Consider the following 17,836-nt stretch of genomic DNA (forward strand, 5'->3'; position numbering starts at 1 on the left):
GTTGAGCCTTGCTCAAACCAGATGAGCCCGCACTCAAGCTGGCGACCTCGGGGTCTCGAACCTGGGTCCTCCACATCCCAGTCCAACACTATTCACTGCGCCACCGCCTGGTCAGGCTAAAAGTTTTATTTCTTAAGCTGGATGGTGAGCACACCTATATTTGTTATAGTTTCCTTATTCTTTTTAGTTTGTTTAAAGATTTCAAAATAAAATATAATTTTAAAAAGGTACAGATGCCGCCTGACCAGGCAGTGGCGCAGTGGATAGAGCGTCGGACTGGGATGTGGAAGACCCAGGTTCGAGACCCCGAGGTCACCAGCTTGAGCGCGGGCTCATCTGGTTTGAGCAAAAGCCCACCAGCTTGAACCCAAGGTCGCTGGCTCCAGCAAGGGGTTACTCGGTCTGCTGAAGGCCCGCGGTCAAGGCACATATGAGAAAGCAATCGATGAACAACTAAGGTGTTGCAATGCGCAATGAAAAACTAATGATTGATGCTTCTCATCTCTCTCCGTTCCTGTCTGTCTGTCCCTGTCTATCCCTCTCTCTGACTCACTCTCTGTCTCTGTAAAAAAAGAAAAAAAAAGAAAAAAAAAAAAGGTACAAATGCCTGACCGAGGTGGTGGTGCAGTGGATACAGCATCAACCTGGAACACTGAGGTCCCAGGTTTGAAACCCTGAGGTCACCGGCTTGAGCATGGGGTTGCTGGCTTGAGCCCAAGGTCATTGACATGATCCCAAGATCAGTGGCTCACTGGCTCGAAGCCCAGAGGTCACTGACTTGAGCAAGGGGTCACTGGCTCTGCTTCAGTTCCCCACCCCAGTCAAGGCACAAATGAGAAGCAATCAATGAGCAGCTAAAGTGAAGCAACTATGAGTTGATGCTTTTCATTCTCTTTCCTCCCTCTTTCTCTCTCCCATCCTCTCTCTTTCTCTCTCTCTAAAAAAAAAAAAGAAATCTTACAGATGTCACTCATGCATCTTCAATTAGAATCTGCCTATGGCTGTCAGTAGAATCACATATAATTCTTAATGCTACCTGCTCCTGCAGAACTACAACCCCAATAAAAAAAAATGTTTAAAAAGCCCCCTCTGACTGCTTCTGGATGTCTATACAAGATCATGAACGGTCCGTTCCACTTCTATGTGCAATCTCCCATGTCTTCCTGCAGCTAGGCCTCTGCTCCAGTGAGGCCCTGGCCCCTCTCTGTCATGAAGTCATTTGCACAAGACCCTCCACTGCCATTGCCCTGAGGCCCACCTGACCTTGGGCCTCTGTCTCATGCCCTTGGGATACAAGCTTGCAAGATTCCAAAGTGGCCGTGTATTTCTTCCAGTCCTCCGGAATTCTGAAACCACTCTATACTTTATATAGATGTAGGAATAGGGATCCTCAACTCTGCTCTGTCGCTCTTGCTCACCTGGGCATCAAGGCTTGGCCTGGACTGAGAACAAACCTTGGGCAATGGCTTCAGCTTCTCTGCAGTCCACATTCCTTTTTGGCACAGCCAGGCAGTAATTGGGCTGGGCTAAGGGACCAATCCAAGACACACAATAGCAACCGCCCCTGCACATCGTCTCCCTGGGCCCACCCCAGCACTCAGACATACATGCCCAGATGTATCCCAGTTTTAGTGGTAGGCACAACTAAACCTGAGACCATGCCAACCATTCACATCACCGAACTTCCCATTTCAACTCAATTTCAGGAAAAATTACCTTGGTCAAGGCCATTATTTGCATGAAGCCATGTGGATTAACTCATTTATGCAGCACATACTATATATAGAAGGCCTACTCTGTACTGTGCTAACAGGGATGAGAAGAGGGTCACAAGGATGAGTAAGACATTCTCTTTCTCCTTAGGACGCTCATGGCCTCCTAAGCAGAGACAGAATTATATTGATAGAAACACAGTATTGGTTAAAGCTAGAACCTTGAACTCTGTGTTGCCTCAAATAGATAATGAGACTTCCCAGGTATTGAAATTCAGCTAGAGGTTCTTTGAAAGATTTTTTTTCTTCTTTTTTGAAACCAGGTTTTGTGTTCCTCAGTTTCCTATCTACATTACCAAGAGCTTAGTTAGACAAGACAAACACAAGACAGGGTATGCTAGAAGAGTTGAAAAACGGGCCTCCGAAAACAGTGTGATGTTCTATAGATTAAAAATAAATAATAACAACAAAAAATTAGAGAAATGCTGGAAATCAACCAACTAAGCAAAAAATCTGGAGGAGAAGGGGAAAAAGCTGGATTTAGCACAAAAATGAATGAATAGCCTCTGTACAAGATGCTGTTGTCAATGCGTAGATGATGTTAGGATGTTAGGACGTGTTCCCAGGGATGGGCAGGCAGCACTGGGACTTTGTCTAGGTGTGTTCAACCTCGGTCAAGCCTTGATTATGTCCAGTTTTGGCTATTCATTTGAAGAGTTGTTATAGTTCAGGCTGATATTAAAAGAGTGGATACTAGGCATTGGCATATAGCCAAGAAAAGATGAGACTGGATGATGATGACTTCATATACCTGTGGCCCTCATCAAGATAAGTGGATTTCTGTTTGCGTGATGGAGCATCTAGTCCAATAACAGAATAAACTGAGCATAAGGCTGATGAATCACTGGCACCATGATCCCAGGTGTCATCTTTGAAGTATGGTACTTGAACTCTACTGCTTTCGGGGTACGATTCACTTTCTATCTTGTATTAAAATTTTTATATCCATCTCTTATCTCCCTTTGGGTCTGACTTTCTTATCTTCGGGCCCTCTGCAGCACGTAACTAGAAGAATTGCTTGGAGTAAATAATTAAATGTTGTTAAGTGAAGAGGGGTGCTGAAACAAAACTGTATGGGCAGCGTGGTAGAGGAGATAAGAGTGTAGTGACCCAAGACAATTACAGGCCTAGACAAAGACCAGGCAAAGGATGGTTCAAGGATATGTCAGCAGATGCCTTAGGACTCTGCTGGGGGTTGCATGGGAAGATTAAGGTTAGGGGTAGATAATGCCTTTCCCTAGCCCACCACGTATTCCTGATGGAACACCCAGGGGGGACCACAAACATAGCAAAGAAGATGAGGAAGGAGAGGAAAGAAAGAACAAAGAGAGGAGTCCGTCCTTTCCACAGAGGGCGATGTATAAAGGGGGATGTATTTCATGAGAAGAATTCTTAGGAGGATTCATTAGAAAAGCAATATCATATGACAATTTGAAGCAATGTAGTTTAAATGACTATGTCCAGTGCCATGCGCATGTGGCAGACGGGGAGGGGGTTGGGGGCTGGATGAGTGGAGGGAGAAGTCATCAGCTGTGGAGGGAGACTATTAAGGGGCCAAGGGAAAAGAAGAAAGAGGTTCTGCCTGCCATTATGTAGTTAACCCCTTCATCTCCGTTTCTATTCACCCCCTGGTGAGCAGCTGTCTAGGCAAGATCTTTTGCCCCATTCTAAGAGTATAGAATCTATGAATAAGAACATTTTTCTTTAAGAGCCTTAAAAATAAAATCCCCCTTAATTTACTTAAACTGTGGAGTAGCTATTCTTTGGGTTTAAGTTGAGTTTCCGTAGGAGGTAAGCAGGTGTGTGTGTGTGTGTGTGTGTGTGTGTGTGTGTGTGTGTCTTAAGAGCAGGAGGGCACGTCCCATCCCACAGACCCCTCTTCCCTGGGGAACTGCTCCACGGTGGAAGCTGTTCGCAACCACTGCAGGCTGTAAAGTCTGGAACAGATCAAGTGGCCCAGTCTCCTACCTCCATGAAGTCAAGTTATTTTTTTAATCATATTTTATTAATGAAGGACCACCCGGTGGTGGGAGCTATTCCTTTATACTTCACTGACCTCCCTCCAACCTTCCCAGCTCAGATTCACTTTGGTGATAAATTAGACAAAGTATCCGGAAATGAAAGGTGCTGTAATTGGAGAATGGCCCAGACGTTCGTTTCCTCTTTAGTTAAGAGTCCTGAACTGTCATGTGTGTGACAGCTGCTATCTTGCTAAAGGATGATTGGCCCAATTGCCTATAAATGATTATTAATTCGGTTCTCAGAGAGAGTTCTGGAAGCGGGACACTGAGTGTAGTCTGTACTACTCAATGAAAGCACATACTCCTGTCAGTCTCCGCGGGAACCGAACACTGTTCACCAATTACCTTCTGGTATGTTCTTCCTAATTTCTCTCACCTGGCCTCTCCAGCCCCAGCCAGCCGGACCACAGGGGTTTCTTGGACGCTGTTGCCCACCCCAGCCTGCTTCATCTCCTGACTCACTTCTCTCCCTTACTTGCAAATGCATCTGATCCCCTTTTCGTTCGCCTTTGGTACTTGCTGTCCCCCACTAGCGTCTGACCAGGTCCTGGACTTCCTTCTCTCCTCACTATTGTCATCTCCATCCTCTGCTGGGTAGCACACGGTTTGACACCTGTGAGTTCTACTATCTTAAACTGAAGACAGACAGCTATTTCCCAAATGCATTCTGTTAGTGACAGGGGCCAAATAAAGATGGGTGTGATTTTCCTCTCCCTGTCTTTACAGCGAGCTTCTGACTGTCTACAGACTCTATCCAGGCTACACGACCTTGTGAGCTTATTCTGACTATGCTGACACTACATCTGCCACCTCAGAATTGGAGTGTGGGTGGAAGGAGGGGGAAATTAGAAGGTGAAATGTATTCCCAAAGTCAAAGGGGTCCCCTGAGCAGATGTGTTAGTTTTCTATTGTCTCCATAACCAGTAGCCACAACCTTGGCAAATTAAAGCAGCACCAACTTGTTATTGACGGTTCTAAAGGTCAGAAGTCCAGCACTGGCCCTATGGGGCTGTCACCAAGGTGTGGGCAAGGCAGCATTCCCTTCCTAGGGGAGAACCCACTTCCTTGCCTTTCCGGTTTCTAGATAACCACCGTCCTGGGTTAATGGTCCCCGTTCTTGATTGTCCCTTCTCCCTCGGACCACAGCCGGAGAGGGTTATCTGACTTTAAAGACCTGTGTGATACGATTGAGCACATCTTGATCATCCAGGATAATCTCTCCATCTCCAAAGCTTTTAACTTAGTCACATCTAACGTCCCTTTGGTCACGTAAGGTAACATAGTCACAAACTCCAGGGACAAGGACATGAATGTCTTTAGGAAGAACATTATTCTGCCTGCCACAGCAAGCCCCTGAAGTTTTTGAAGGGGGTAAAAAAATTACACACGCACAATTTGGTAGAAAGGATAATAGCAAAATGCCTCAATATCTGTTTCTGTCTCAGTATGGAGCAATAAACTCGTGCCAAGTCAGCGAGGGTTTTGTGAAGGCCTCTTGTGTGAAGGCAGACTCTTTTTTTTTTAAGTGAGAGGTGGGGAGGCAGAGAGACAGACTCCCGCATGTACCCCAACAGGGATCCACCCAGCAAGCCCCTACCAAGCGATGCTCTGCCCTTCTGGGACTGCTGTTCGGCAACTGAGCTATTTTAGCACCTGAGGTGAGGCCATGGAGCCATCCTCAGTGCCCCAGGCCAACTTGCTCAAACCAGTGGAGCCATGACTACAAGAGGAGAAGAGAGAGAAACAAAGAGAAAAAGAGAGAGGAAGGGGAGAGGGTAGGGTGGGGAAGCAGCTGGTCGCTTTTCCTGTGTGCCCAAACCGGGAATCAAACCCAGGACATCCACACACCGGGCCGACACTCTACCGCAGAGACAACCAGCCAGGGCCGAAGGCAAACTCTTTTAATGAGTGTCTCTTGTACTTTGCATAGTCAATATATGTTGAATGGCAAGTGTGTAATCAAAAAAGATATGTAAATGCTATGTGCATCATGAAATATGGAAATAGTTAACTTTGAAGTTCATTAAACTGCATTCACTCTATACATTATGGCTGTGATGACAGCATAGTGTGTAAGTAGGAAAACAACCAATATTTTCTAGTTAGTTGAAGAGAGCATTTAACCTAACTAAATTAAACCTTTTAAAACTGAGCCCAAGAGTAGCTGCTGGAGTCCTACTCCCTAATAATGAAGCGAGTTGTTGAAATGCTCCTCGCTCCCGTGTCCTTGTTTGTGACATGATGCTTAGATCTCAGAGATGTTTCCCAAAGGGGGCCCCAATGTGTGAAGCTGATCGTTTACCACAGGAATCACAATCTTCCGTTGTGAAGATCTAAGTGGTTCCTTTCATTTGACAGAAAGCCAGTATTATAAGTAGCTTGGTGTCCCATCACCAATGCATTCATTCCTTGTTAGAGAGAAAGAAATGTATTCATAACTCAGGCTAGGACAAGTGTCATCTCCAGAGAGTGTCAGCACCACCCCATCCTCAGGGGCTACAATTTGATTGCTTTCCAAGCCATTGCTGACCGGGCTCCCTTGCCAGGCTTGGCTGATGAGATCACCAGCAGAGTGCCCTGGGTGCTGACTGGGCCCTCCGTTGCAACATATCCTAGGCGGGCTGATGGGCTCATTCCACCGAGGGGCATGCACACCAGACATCCTGTATAACCCGGTTTATCACTGGTGGGGCACTCTCTCTTCTCCCCTTTGCCTTTGCTTTGCATTTTTATATCATGCATATTTCCCAGGGAAAAAAAAAGGGGGATAAGAGGAGTTTCTCAGATTTGATTTCTCAGTGGGAACTGTTTGCCTTGGAAGCCACCTACACCAACGCTAATTGAGAACAGAGCTCAGACCACGGGCCTGAGAACCACGCGGATGAACTTCTCGGTGGGCTGATTTCCGTTGATCTTTTCAGAACTGGATTGTGTTTGCAAATGATATCATGATCGGCCATGTTTCACTTTGACCAGTTCTCTACCGTAGAATAATTATTTGTAATTAACCATAGAAAGTCTTCATCATGAACAGTACTGGGGATGCTGGCCCCTCCTTCCCCAGTAATAACATTCTGGAAATCTCCAAGCAGTCGGTGCCTGGCCTTTACCATCTAAACACGATGGGCCTCTATTAGAGAGATTACAGTAAAAAATAACAATCAGCTCTCTGATGATCCTATGCTGAGGGAAAGGGTGGGGAGGAGTAGATTTGGCAGAGGACAAGCCCAGACTTTCGTCACAGGGACAGACCCAAAAGTGTTAACACAAAGGGACAACACTGGGAGCATCCTGCACGGGGTATTTGAGCTACAGATCACATGGCACCTCAGGGGGCCCGGCCCCCACCCTGACCACTCTAGAGGGTCTCTGCACCTCCAGCACCTCCGCCCCTTCCAGCTGCGGACATGCTCAGGGGATCCGGTTCGCAGGGAAGACGCAGCCTGGCCGCGCTCTCCCAGTGAGTGTTTGCTTTGCCTATTTGGTTAACTTTCTCTCTCTCTCTCTCTCTCTCTTATAGAGGAATTGTAGTTGTAAAAGAAAAAAAAATGTTTAATTGTGGGAGTGGGAGGAGGGAGGAGAAACCAGCAGGCAGAGGGAGGCAGCGAGTATGGAAGTTTCAGACCTGTGTGAGACATTCTGGTCTAAACTTCGGGGATGTTCTGATTGGTTTCCATTTTTATGTTGGGTTGGAGACCTTCGCAGGGGTTTATACGTAGAGTTTCTCTCCTCCCAATGCTGATGCATAGAGCATTGTGAGTCTGAAGATCTGCTGTTAATTTAGACCTGAGCTCTCTGCTCAGAATGACCCATTGGCAGGGCTCAGATGTTGGCTAAAGCACACATTGCCCAATCCTTAAAGTCAACAGCCCAAAGCCCTTAATTTACTGACCATCTGACTGTGACAGAAAGAACCAGAGAGCACATGCTATTGATCTGGGAATTGCTAAGATAACAGACTCCAAGGTTTAGAATCATGAAATCCTGGAATGTCAGAGCTCGAGGTGGGGGTGGCCTCCAGGGCTGTTTGCTGCAGTGCTCTTATTCCATGGACAAGGACAAGGAACCCAGGGCAGTGACTCTGCTTTTACCCAGAGCCCGACAGCGGTCCGTCGTGAAGCCCATGAGTTCAAACTTACAGGCCAGGTGCCTTCTCACACTGGTGCTTGTGAGGTTTGGAAAACTTACAGTCTTGGGCAAAGGTACCGCACAAGAGTAAAAACACCAAGTGGGCTTTCAGTAAATCTTTCCCATTTTTGAGAGTTTTGGCACGGATTCAGCATGACAATTGTTGTTCCATTTGCTCCAGCATTTGTGCAACAGTTAATCAAATACACAGAGGGACTCAGTGGGGTCCTAAAAACGATACACATGTCCACTAGATTAGCAGATCTATTGGGTAACTAGTTTCTATAAGTGTGGTCAGCTCAAAGGGATCTGGGAGGTTATCTGTATCAGTGGTCCCCAATCTTTTTTGGGCCATGGACCGGTTTAATGTCAGAAAATATTTTCACGGACCGGCCTTTAGGGTGGGACGGATAAATGTATCACGTGACCGAGACAAGCATCAAGAGTGAGTCTTAGATGGATGTAACAGAGGGAATCTGGTCATTTTTAAAAAATAAAATATCATTCAGACTTAAATATAAATAAAACAGAAATAATGTAAGTTATTTATTCTTTCTCTGTGGACCGGTACCAAATGGCCCATGGACCGGTACCGGTCCGTGGCCCGGGGGTTGGGGACCACTGATCTATATCATTCAGTGGTTATCAAATTAGTTGGGTTTTTCTGTTTTTGTTTTGGGGTTTCTCTTAGACATTTAATGATACAAGGAGTTCTGTTCCATAAAGGAGATGTTCCATTCAGTTGGTGGTTTTGGATCGAGTGCACCTTGTCACCAGTCTCCCCAGTCACACCCATTGCTCACCCCTCCTTTCCCTACCTGCCCTCCCCACGCCACCAACACTTCCTGGGAATCCTAGGTCTCCATAGAACAGTTCCAAAACCATTGATCTTGTTTAATGCCTCTGTTTCCTATGAGGAAACTGAGTCACATGGTTGGTGGTGAAGGGCTTGCCCAGAGCTGGTCAACAACAGAGCCTAGAATGCTAGGGAGCTCTTTCTCTCTCTCTCTCTCTCTCTCCCAGTTCCTGGTTCTGACTTTTTTCCCACTCCATTGTGCCTGAGCTTCTGTGGTTCTATCAATTTACTTTCTTCATGTCTCTCTCACTCTTCTCTGCTCACTCTTCCATTTTCTGAATTTTAAGTTATTGCCTCCCATCTGGACAATTATAATTGCCCCTCATCTAGTCCCAGCCTCAGTCTCTCTCCTCTTTCAGATTCTGCCCCCTCAACCCCCACCCCCAACCTTTGAAGATAGAGCCCACTCTCTTTAACACGGTATTCAATGTTCTCCGCTATCTGCCTTTCATAGTTTTTTCCACCCTGAGTTCCCCCTCCTCTGGTCAAATCAGACCTCTCATTGTTCCCCAAACTCATTGTGTACAAACCAACGCCACTCCTTGACTCCCTTGATACCCTACCTGGGGAACACCCCTGTGCCTCAGTTTCCTCATCTGAAATAAAGGCATTAAACAAGATTAGGTTTCTGACCCGTTCCATGGAGACCCAGGATTCCAAGGAAGTTTAGGTGGAGTGGGTAGGATCGGTGGGGAGAGAAGGGACAGGGAGTGGGGGTGACCAATGGGGCATGACTGGGGAGTGTGGGAGGAATGAGAGGCTCTACCTCATCTGCCTTCTTGTCCTTCAAGACTCTGATCAAATGCTACCTTCCTCCACAAACCTTCCTCAGTTCCTCTTTTTCTTCCATGCTAATAACCCACATCCACCCTCCTATTATTAGCCTTGTACTGAAGTTAGTGCTAAGCATGCCTCTTTTCCCCCTACCAGATAATAGTAATTCATTTGCGGGCAGGAACCATTGTGAATTTTTGAATCTTTAGTTTCCAGCATGGTGCCCTATCTTAAGTTTCTTGTTGTTGGATTATCCAAACAGCTCATCTCAGTTCATGCTTTCCATCTGAGTCATTTGAACACACAGAAAGCCTCTGCACCTTTTGCTTCGGAAGGAGTAGTAGCTTAAGTGCCAAAACAGGTGCCCAACAAAATGAACTCTACATTCCTTCGCATTTGCATCAGATAATTATCGGTGTCATCACCTCCAGAGCTAGATTGGCAGTGTTTTTTTAATGAGGCACACTAAAATTCCTGAATGTCAAGACCTACACAGAACCATGTTATTTTCAGGGGCAGGCGTGAATGGCGATCCTGTTCTTTAGGGTTCAAGGTGCTGCTTGATTCAGTCCCAATAAGATTATTGAGGCATCCCGTCACTTGTATTCTCCTATTTTTATTGCTACTTTTCTCATTTTCCCAAGGTCCTGGTAAAGTCTTCCTGAGTCAAGCTTTTGGATTTCTCGTACATAGTCATGCTTTAGTCCGTTCACAGTTAAACTTCTCGTAAACAACTGTGCTCCTGATGTGTCCTGATAATAAAAAGGTTTTGTTTTATGTCGCATTTTAAAACAAATGTGGAAGGGTGTGTAAATTTTAAAACCATGGAATCAAAGAAACATAGGAACATTTCGTTCATCCTACAGTTTTCTGAAGAAATGAAGATAAAAACATGGCAGGGAAATAAATGATTGGCATAATTATGTAAGATTCAGCAGAAATGACAGAAGAGGTGTCCATACAAATGTTCAGATTTGTAAAAACTAAAAGAATACCTGTGTTATCCAGTCTTATTGGAGAATGTAACCATGGTCATTTTCCAGCATGCTAAGTTTAAAAAAAAAAAAAGCAAAATTTAATAGAAACTCTCTTTTTCCCTTCTTTAAAATAGATATCACAACACATTTGAAACACTTCCCAATTGCTGAGATTGTCATTATGAATATAGTTTTTTAAATTGTTCTGTGAAGCAGTGATACCTCAGTGAATAATAAGACTCCCATCCCAAAGTGGATGCAATTACTAAGTGCTGTCCTCTGTCTTATGTCGTTTATCTCCTCTAATGGCTATTAAGGCACCCATCTCTAGCGACCCCACTCTCTGTACAGCTGTAACCAAGGATGTCAGTAATCGCCATTGGTTAGGATAGCTTTCAAAGTAGAAGTCAATAGTCCATGCGGAGGAGCAGTGAGGGGCCTTCTCTCCTACAAAGTGAAGGGCAAATGCATTCTGTGACTCTTGGTTTACATACCAAACTGGCCCTTTTTGCTCATGTTGTGGTTCAAAGACTGGTTTTAATGATTGATTTTTCTGGATCTCTTACCTGGTGAAGGGTGAGATTATTACTTGCTATTTAGTGGATGGACAATAAGAAAGAATGACAGAGAGACAAGTAATTGTGCTCTGCCTATATTGGGCACTCTAAAATAATATTGTTGAATTGCTCATGCAGTGGTGACACCAAATCTTTGTGGGGAGTGGTCTCGACTTTCTGCCTGTGTCCTTGCCACCTGGCCACAATCACACTGCCTAGGCAGTTGGTAGCCCTGGGCTTTTTCCTCCATGCTGATGTTATTCACATTGCTCATTTCTCTTTCCCTCACCTTCCCATTGACCTTGAAATGAGCACTCACACTTCCTGCTGCTTCTCACATTGCTCCCAGCCCATCGAAAATGGCTTTGCAGCAGGAATGGGGGATGGAGAGGTCCTCCTTCGCCATCTGGAGACTTCTGACTGGAACAATGAGGATATGTTGAGGATAAGTTTTTCCCATAAAAACAACACAGCTTCAGTTCACAGTACTAGCTTCAGATATATCTTGGGTCTGAAAGGTGGTTGTGGGCTGGCCTGAGATTCCCAGCTGCCATGTATAATGATGTTTGAAGTTCCAAGAGCTAATTTGCAAATTAAGGTTTTGGAAACAAACTTTTTATAAATACAGGACTGCCTTGGCTTCGTTTCCAAGCCTAAGTGAATTTTTAAGAGGAGCCTTAAAAATAATCTGTAAACTTCACTAATTTCTATGCATTCATTCAACAAATATTCATGAAAGATCTTCCTGTGCTGGTTAGTGCTGCTGGGCTGGGAGCTAAGAACATAAAAGAAACAAAACACAGGTTCTGGCTTTAAGATAATCTAGTCTTCCAACCTCCACCCACTCAGGCCTCTTTCTTCCATCCTCCCCCATCACCTAACACTCAACATCCCTCTCTGTGTGGCTGTTCTCAGACCCCATATACCTACCAAGGGATCAAGTATTAGCTACCTGACTCTTTCCTGTTTTCTTTTTCTCTCCGATCCCCTGAAGGAAATGCAAGACTCTTTTAACTTACCATATTTCCCCATGTATAAGATGCACCCTTTCCTGAAAAATTTGGGGTCTAAAAACTGGGTGCATCTTATACAGTGGTTGTGGCATTTCAAATGCCATAAATGAAACTGAGGACAAGGCAATATATGAAGACAGTGATTTGTCATCAGACACAGATGAGGACAAGCTAATGGATGGGAGTTTTGACAGTGATGAGGAGTTGTATGAATTTTATGATGAATAAAACGTGAGTTCAATAACTTTATGTAATACTTTTTTCCCCTCAAATTTCGGGCCCCAAAATTAAGGTGCATCTTATATATGAGGAAATACGGTATACTTAGGTTAAAATAATCTTAAATTTAAAAAATTAAGTTTATTTTGTGACTTAGTATCATATATATGCACACGCACACCTATGGACTTAAAACAAATATTTCACAAAGTAGCGCCCACTCTTGCTGTATACAGTGAATGCTCCCTGGTATTTTTTGTGTGTGTTGTACTATAGATTTTGTGTTAGCTTTATCTTTAAAGTATACAATGTGATGGTTTGATATAGCTGTACATTGTGAAAGGAGTCCCACCATGGAGTTAATTAACACATCCATCACCCCTATATTTACCTTCTTTTCCCTTTCTTGTTTGGTGAGAACACTTAAGTTCTAATTCCTTAGCACATTCCAGTTATATAATAAAGTATTTCAACCATAGTCACCATGCTATAGAGCAGGGGTCTCAAACTCAACTCAGCATGTGGGCTGCAGAGCAAGATCACAGCCATTCGGCGGGCTGCACTAGGTCTACAAAAGGCAACTGTTAAGCAACACTTTTCTCACTGCAGTTGAAAACAAAAAAAAATCAGTACAACAAGCACAATCGTACATGCAGTTTACTCAGTGTCACAAAACGACCAGAAACTGTAGTTCGCATCACAACTGCTGTTAACTAAGCTAATATCTAGCTAGGATGCTAGAGAAATGAAAAATACAAGTAGGCCCCTAGGCTTACTTAATTTTATCCAAAATATTTTGAACTTTGTGGATTAGTCTGTGGGCCGCACAAAATTGTTCGGGGCCCGCGGGCTGCAAGTTTGAGACCCCTGCTATACAGTATATCTTCAGACATTATCCATCTTACAGCTGAAAGGGTATATACCCTGTTAGTAACCTCTCCCAAACTCCACCCCCTGGCAAACAGCATTCTAGTGTGTTGTTTTTATTTTTTAATTCTACATATGAGTGATGCCATACAGTGTTTGTTTTTCTCTGTCTGGCTTTTATCAGCATGGTGCCCTCTAGATTCAACCACATTGCAAATGGCAGGATTTCATTCTTTTATAAGGCTAAGTAATATTCCACCATATAAATTATAAATGTGTATATATATGTGTGTGTGTGTATATATGTACCTGTTTTTACTTCATTCATCCATTGATGGACATGTTGGCTGTCTTCATACCTTGGCCATTGTGGTCCATGCTACAATAATGTGGGAATACAGATATCTTTTTGATTTAGTTTCCTGCCTCCTGATATTTTCTATACCCTTTCTTTTTTAAATGAGAAAGCGCGCGCGCGAGAGAGAGAGAGAGAGAGAGAGAGAGAGAGAGAGAGAGGAGGGGAGAGGGCTGAGAAGCATCAACTCATAGTTGTGGCACTTTAGTTGTTTATTGATTGTTTTCTCCTATGTACCTTGATGGAGGCTCCAGCTAAGCCAGTGACCCCTTGCTGAAGCCAGCAATGTTGAGCTCAAGCCAGCAACCATAGGATCATGTTAATGAGCCCACACTCAAGCTGGCGACCCTGAGCTCAAGCTGGTGAACCCACGCTCAAGCTAGAGACCTTGGGGTTTCGAACCTGGGACCTCAGCATCTCAGGTCAATGCTCTATCCACTGCACCACCACCAGTCAGCCTTTCTGTATATTTTTTATTTCATTAAAATTAGTGGTCACAACCTACTAAATAGATTTCAGGAGCTGGAAACTGAATTTTGCAAACCACTGATCATACTGCATGAACTTGGTACCTTGGCCCCTGCCTTCGGAGCAGCTCGGAAGGCTCTGCTGACCCATGACCACACTGGCTGCCTGCAGCTGGGGTCCGCCTGGAGGTTTAAGAGGAAGCTTTTCTGGTGGGAATCAGAGTGTCTGGGTTCTGGCCTAGCTCCTTTAATAATCAGCACTGTGATGTCCAGGAAGCCACTTCATCTTCCTGCAACACAGCTATAAACTGGAGAGGCACATGCCGGCTTGGTGTAACTCTGAGAGGCGGGGGGGGGGGGGGGGGGGGGAGGCCATCCATTAAAATGACATGCAGTTAAAGTATACAGGCAGATATTAAGTACAAGGCAAATGCACATCATGATTAAAGAGCCTTATTTTCTCAATTAAAATGTAACATGCAAGGAACAAACTTAGAGAGACCATTTGTTTTTGTAGAGTTGGGAAGAGATTCTTGCCCGGGCTATATAGTATTATGCAACTTTGTAAATAAAAATCTCCGAGTGGCATTTGTTTGTGATGTCGTAACTAGGTTTGTATTTAAGAAGCTCAGCCGGGCCATCCTCACTCCTCTGCCTGTAAATACTTTTTCTGGTTATAAAACCCAGGAAGCAAGTAGGTGGTCGGTGGATTTTTAACTCACGAGTCAGTTTTGAAAGAGTGTGCTTTGTCGGATCGTATCCGCCCTGGCTTGCTGGATTTATAAACACTAATTTCCAACTGTGTTTAAGATGACTTTTTATTAAAAACAACTGACATGAAGCAAAAAGTAACCGATAAAGGAGATTAACTTTTATGAAGGCAATATCAACTTGTAGAGAAAATATGGTACTTTTCTCATTGATCTTTCACTTGTTCCTTATAATTTGATTGGAAACCTCATGCCACACAGATTTTGATTAGAATATTTCGCTCAAGTCCTGAACTTCCTGTGTAGGGCCTGGTATTTTTTGTCTGGCCTTTTCTATGCTGATGAACTCCTATTTAGGGCTAACCCACACTAGACATTTGTCTCTTAGAGGCCAGCTCTGCCTGCAACATTAGCAGTCCTTGTCTTTTCCTTACCCTCCCGTGACTGCTGTCTGATCCTGACAAGGAATGTCTATACTCACCATTTCCAGAACTCGATTCTCCAAATAACTCCTTTTGTATGTAACAGAGGTCATATAAAATAATATTATAATACAATAAGGACTACATTCACCCCAAAGAGAAGGAAATAAAGTTGCCACTTTTGCTCTGTAAAGGCTAAAAACATTCTTTACACAGATCAGCAACACCCCACCACGGGCTACAGCTCATAACGATCTTGCAAAATTTCCAGAGAAAAAGACATAAAATGCATAAAATTTAAGTGGTTTTTAAAACCAAGCTTTAATGTAATTTCATGACATTTGTAGTTTTTATGTACATAATTTCCACAGCTGTTTAATAAATTGTTATGATAGGCCTAACAATTTAATTGAAAAAGACTGTGTTCATGCAACTTTTTTCATGAGTGAGGCCCGGGGGGTTAGGTACACTGAACCTTTGGCACAGACAGAATGGCTTTATTTTTTTTTTTTTTTATTTATTCATTTTAGAGAGGAGAGGGAGAGACAGAGAGGAGAGACAGAGAGAGATGAGGGGAGGAGCTGGAAGCATCAACTCCCATATGTGCCTTGACCAGGCAAGCCCAGGGTTTCCAACCAGTGACCTCAGCATTTCCAGGTCGACGCTTTATCCACTGCGCCACCACAGGTCAGGCCAGACAGAATGGCTTTAAAGAGGAAACTGGCTCTGGCCGGGTAGCTCAGTTGGTTAGAACATCGTCACCATACACCAAGATTGCAGGTTTGATCCCGGGTCAGGGCACATACAAGAATCAACCAATGAATGCACAAATAAGTGGAACAACAGATCAATGTTTCTCTCTTCTCTTCCCTTCTCTTTCTTTAAAATCAATTAAAAAAATTTTTTTTTAATATAAATAAATAGGAACTCATCCCTGTCATCTCACAAGTAGACTTTCTGGAGTGAAGTAGCATTATTGGTTGGAAAAGGGGTCTCAGTACTCTTTCTATTAGCCAGACCTACCCTTCATTGCACAAAACAGGCACATTCTTGACAGATGAGAATCCAGGGCCAGATATCCTGACTCCACGTCTGCATTTAGACCTCATTCGTTACAAAGTGTGTGACCTTGAGCAAGCCATTTCATTTCTCTGTGCCTAAGTTTCTCCATCTGTAAAAAAAAACAACAGGTATAATACCAGTCTTGCAGGTATAGTGAAAATTGAATGAACGCGTCACGTGACAGTGTGTAAACCATAGTGGATGTTTAATCAGTTCTACATTTTATTTTTTAAGAGAGAGAGGAGAAGGGAGAAACATTGATATGTTTTTCCACTTACTTATACACTTACTGGTTGTTTCTTGTATGTGCCCTGAAGATCACAGGTGTATCGGGACTCTAACCCAATGCTCTAACCATCTGAGCTACCTGACCAAGACCTAATCAGTGTTACATTTTCTACCTTTTCCTTCCTTTTTCGCTCCCCTTCCTAAAGACCCCAGAAAAGAGATGGCTTGATATCTTATGCCAAGAAAGTCACTTCCACCCCACTGCCCGGGGTGGAAGGCAGCTCAATTCAGTTTGAGATTGATGTATATTCATCACAAGTTCCATCTACATTAGAAAAGCCAGAAGAGTTCTTCTGCTCTGATTTTAGTTGGTCCATTTACTGACTGCTTAAAAATGGTAACCCATACTGCTACACTTTGGACAACTCAGGTTAAATGAAACTTGCTAAACGTGAACGTTGGGGGCCCACTATGGAATTACTACTTTGGGCCTAAACCAGATACATGGTGAGGGAGGGCGCAATAGGATGTAAGGATTTGTTTGCCAGAGGTTTGGATGCTGCCAATCTTGATGTGATTGTGCCAGGTAAGGGGAGTATAAATTAAGAATACTGACTTCGCACTCCAGATAAACTTGGATTCAGATTCGAGTCAACATCATCTTAACTGCATGCCCTTTAGCAAATTACTCATTCGCACTGGCTTTCTTAGTTTATTTACCTACAAAAAGAGGGAAATGTATGTAAAGTGATTAACACAGTGCCTGGCACTTGGTAAGTGCTCAGAAGGATGTTGAGGGGATGGTGATTAACGATGGTAATTACTGGTATGAATGGGGTGCCTGGGGGTGGATCGAGGTGGCTTTCCGGTAATTACAAAAGCATGAACAACTGTGGAGAGTTGTTTTTTCCTACTGGCTGTTGTAACAAACCACCACCAGGTGGGTGGCTTAGAATAACAGAAACTTATTGTCTCACCATTCTAGCTGCTAGGAGTCAAGGTGTCGGCGGGGCCATGCTCCCTCAGTCCTGTGAGGAGAGGATCTTTCCTTGCCACTTCCAGATCCTTGGCAGCCCTGGCTGTCCCTTGGTTTGTGGCATCGTGGCTCCAATGCGTCTCTTCCTTCACATGACATTCTCCCTCCTTCTCTTCACATACCTTCCTTCTGTGTGTCTGTCTCTGTGTCCAAATCTCCCCTTTTGGTAAGGACACTAGTCATATCAGATTAGGCCCCACCCTAATGACCTTATCTGAACTTGACATCTGTAAAGACTTTATTTTCAAATTATGTCACATCCTGAGATACTAGAGGTTCGAACCTCATCATATTTTGGGAGAGGGCACCATTCAATCCATAATATAAGTATACAGACATCCTAGAATTTTTTTTTTTTTTTAATAAATTTTT

The 17,836-nt window shown here is 43.9% G+C and overlaps 1 protein-coding gene across 7 annotated transcripts in view; it reads left to right on the top strand.

Annotated features, from left to right (window-relative positions):
- Window positions 1-17,836, top strand: part of CALD1 (caldesmon 1) — a 223,395-nt gene that overhangs the window by 139,949 nt on the left and 65,610 nt on the right. The window contains exon 1 of one of the 7 annotated variants that reach the window (XM_066262337.1): window positions 7,029-7,253. The exons of the other annotated variants lie outside the window; for them this stretch is intronic. Coding sequence (XP_066118434.1) covers window positions 7,201-7,253 — 53 coding nt within the window. The 5' untranslated portion in view covers window positions 7,029-7,200. Of the gene's footprint in view, window positions 1-7,028; window positions 7,254-17,836 lie in introns of those variants that run through there. 7 annotated transcript variants of the gene reach the window in all.

Source organism: Saccopteryx bilineata, chromosome 2 (assembly GCF_036850765.1).
Source record: "Saccopteryx bilineata isolate mSacBil1 chromosome 2, mSacBil1_pri_phased_curated, whole genome shotgun sequence".
Lineage (NCBI taxonomy): Eukaryota > Metazoa > Chordata > Mammalia > Chiroptera > Emballonuridae > Saccopteryx > Saccopteryx bilineata.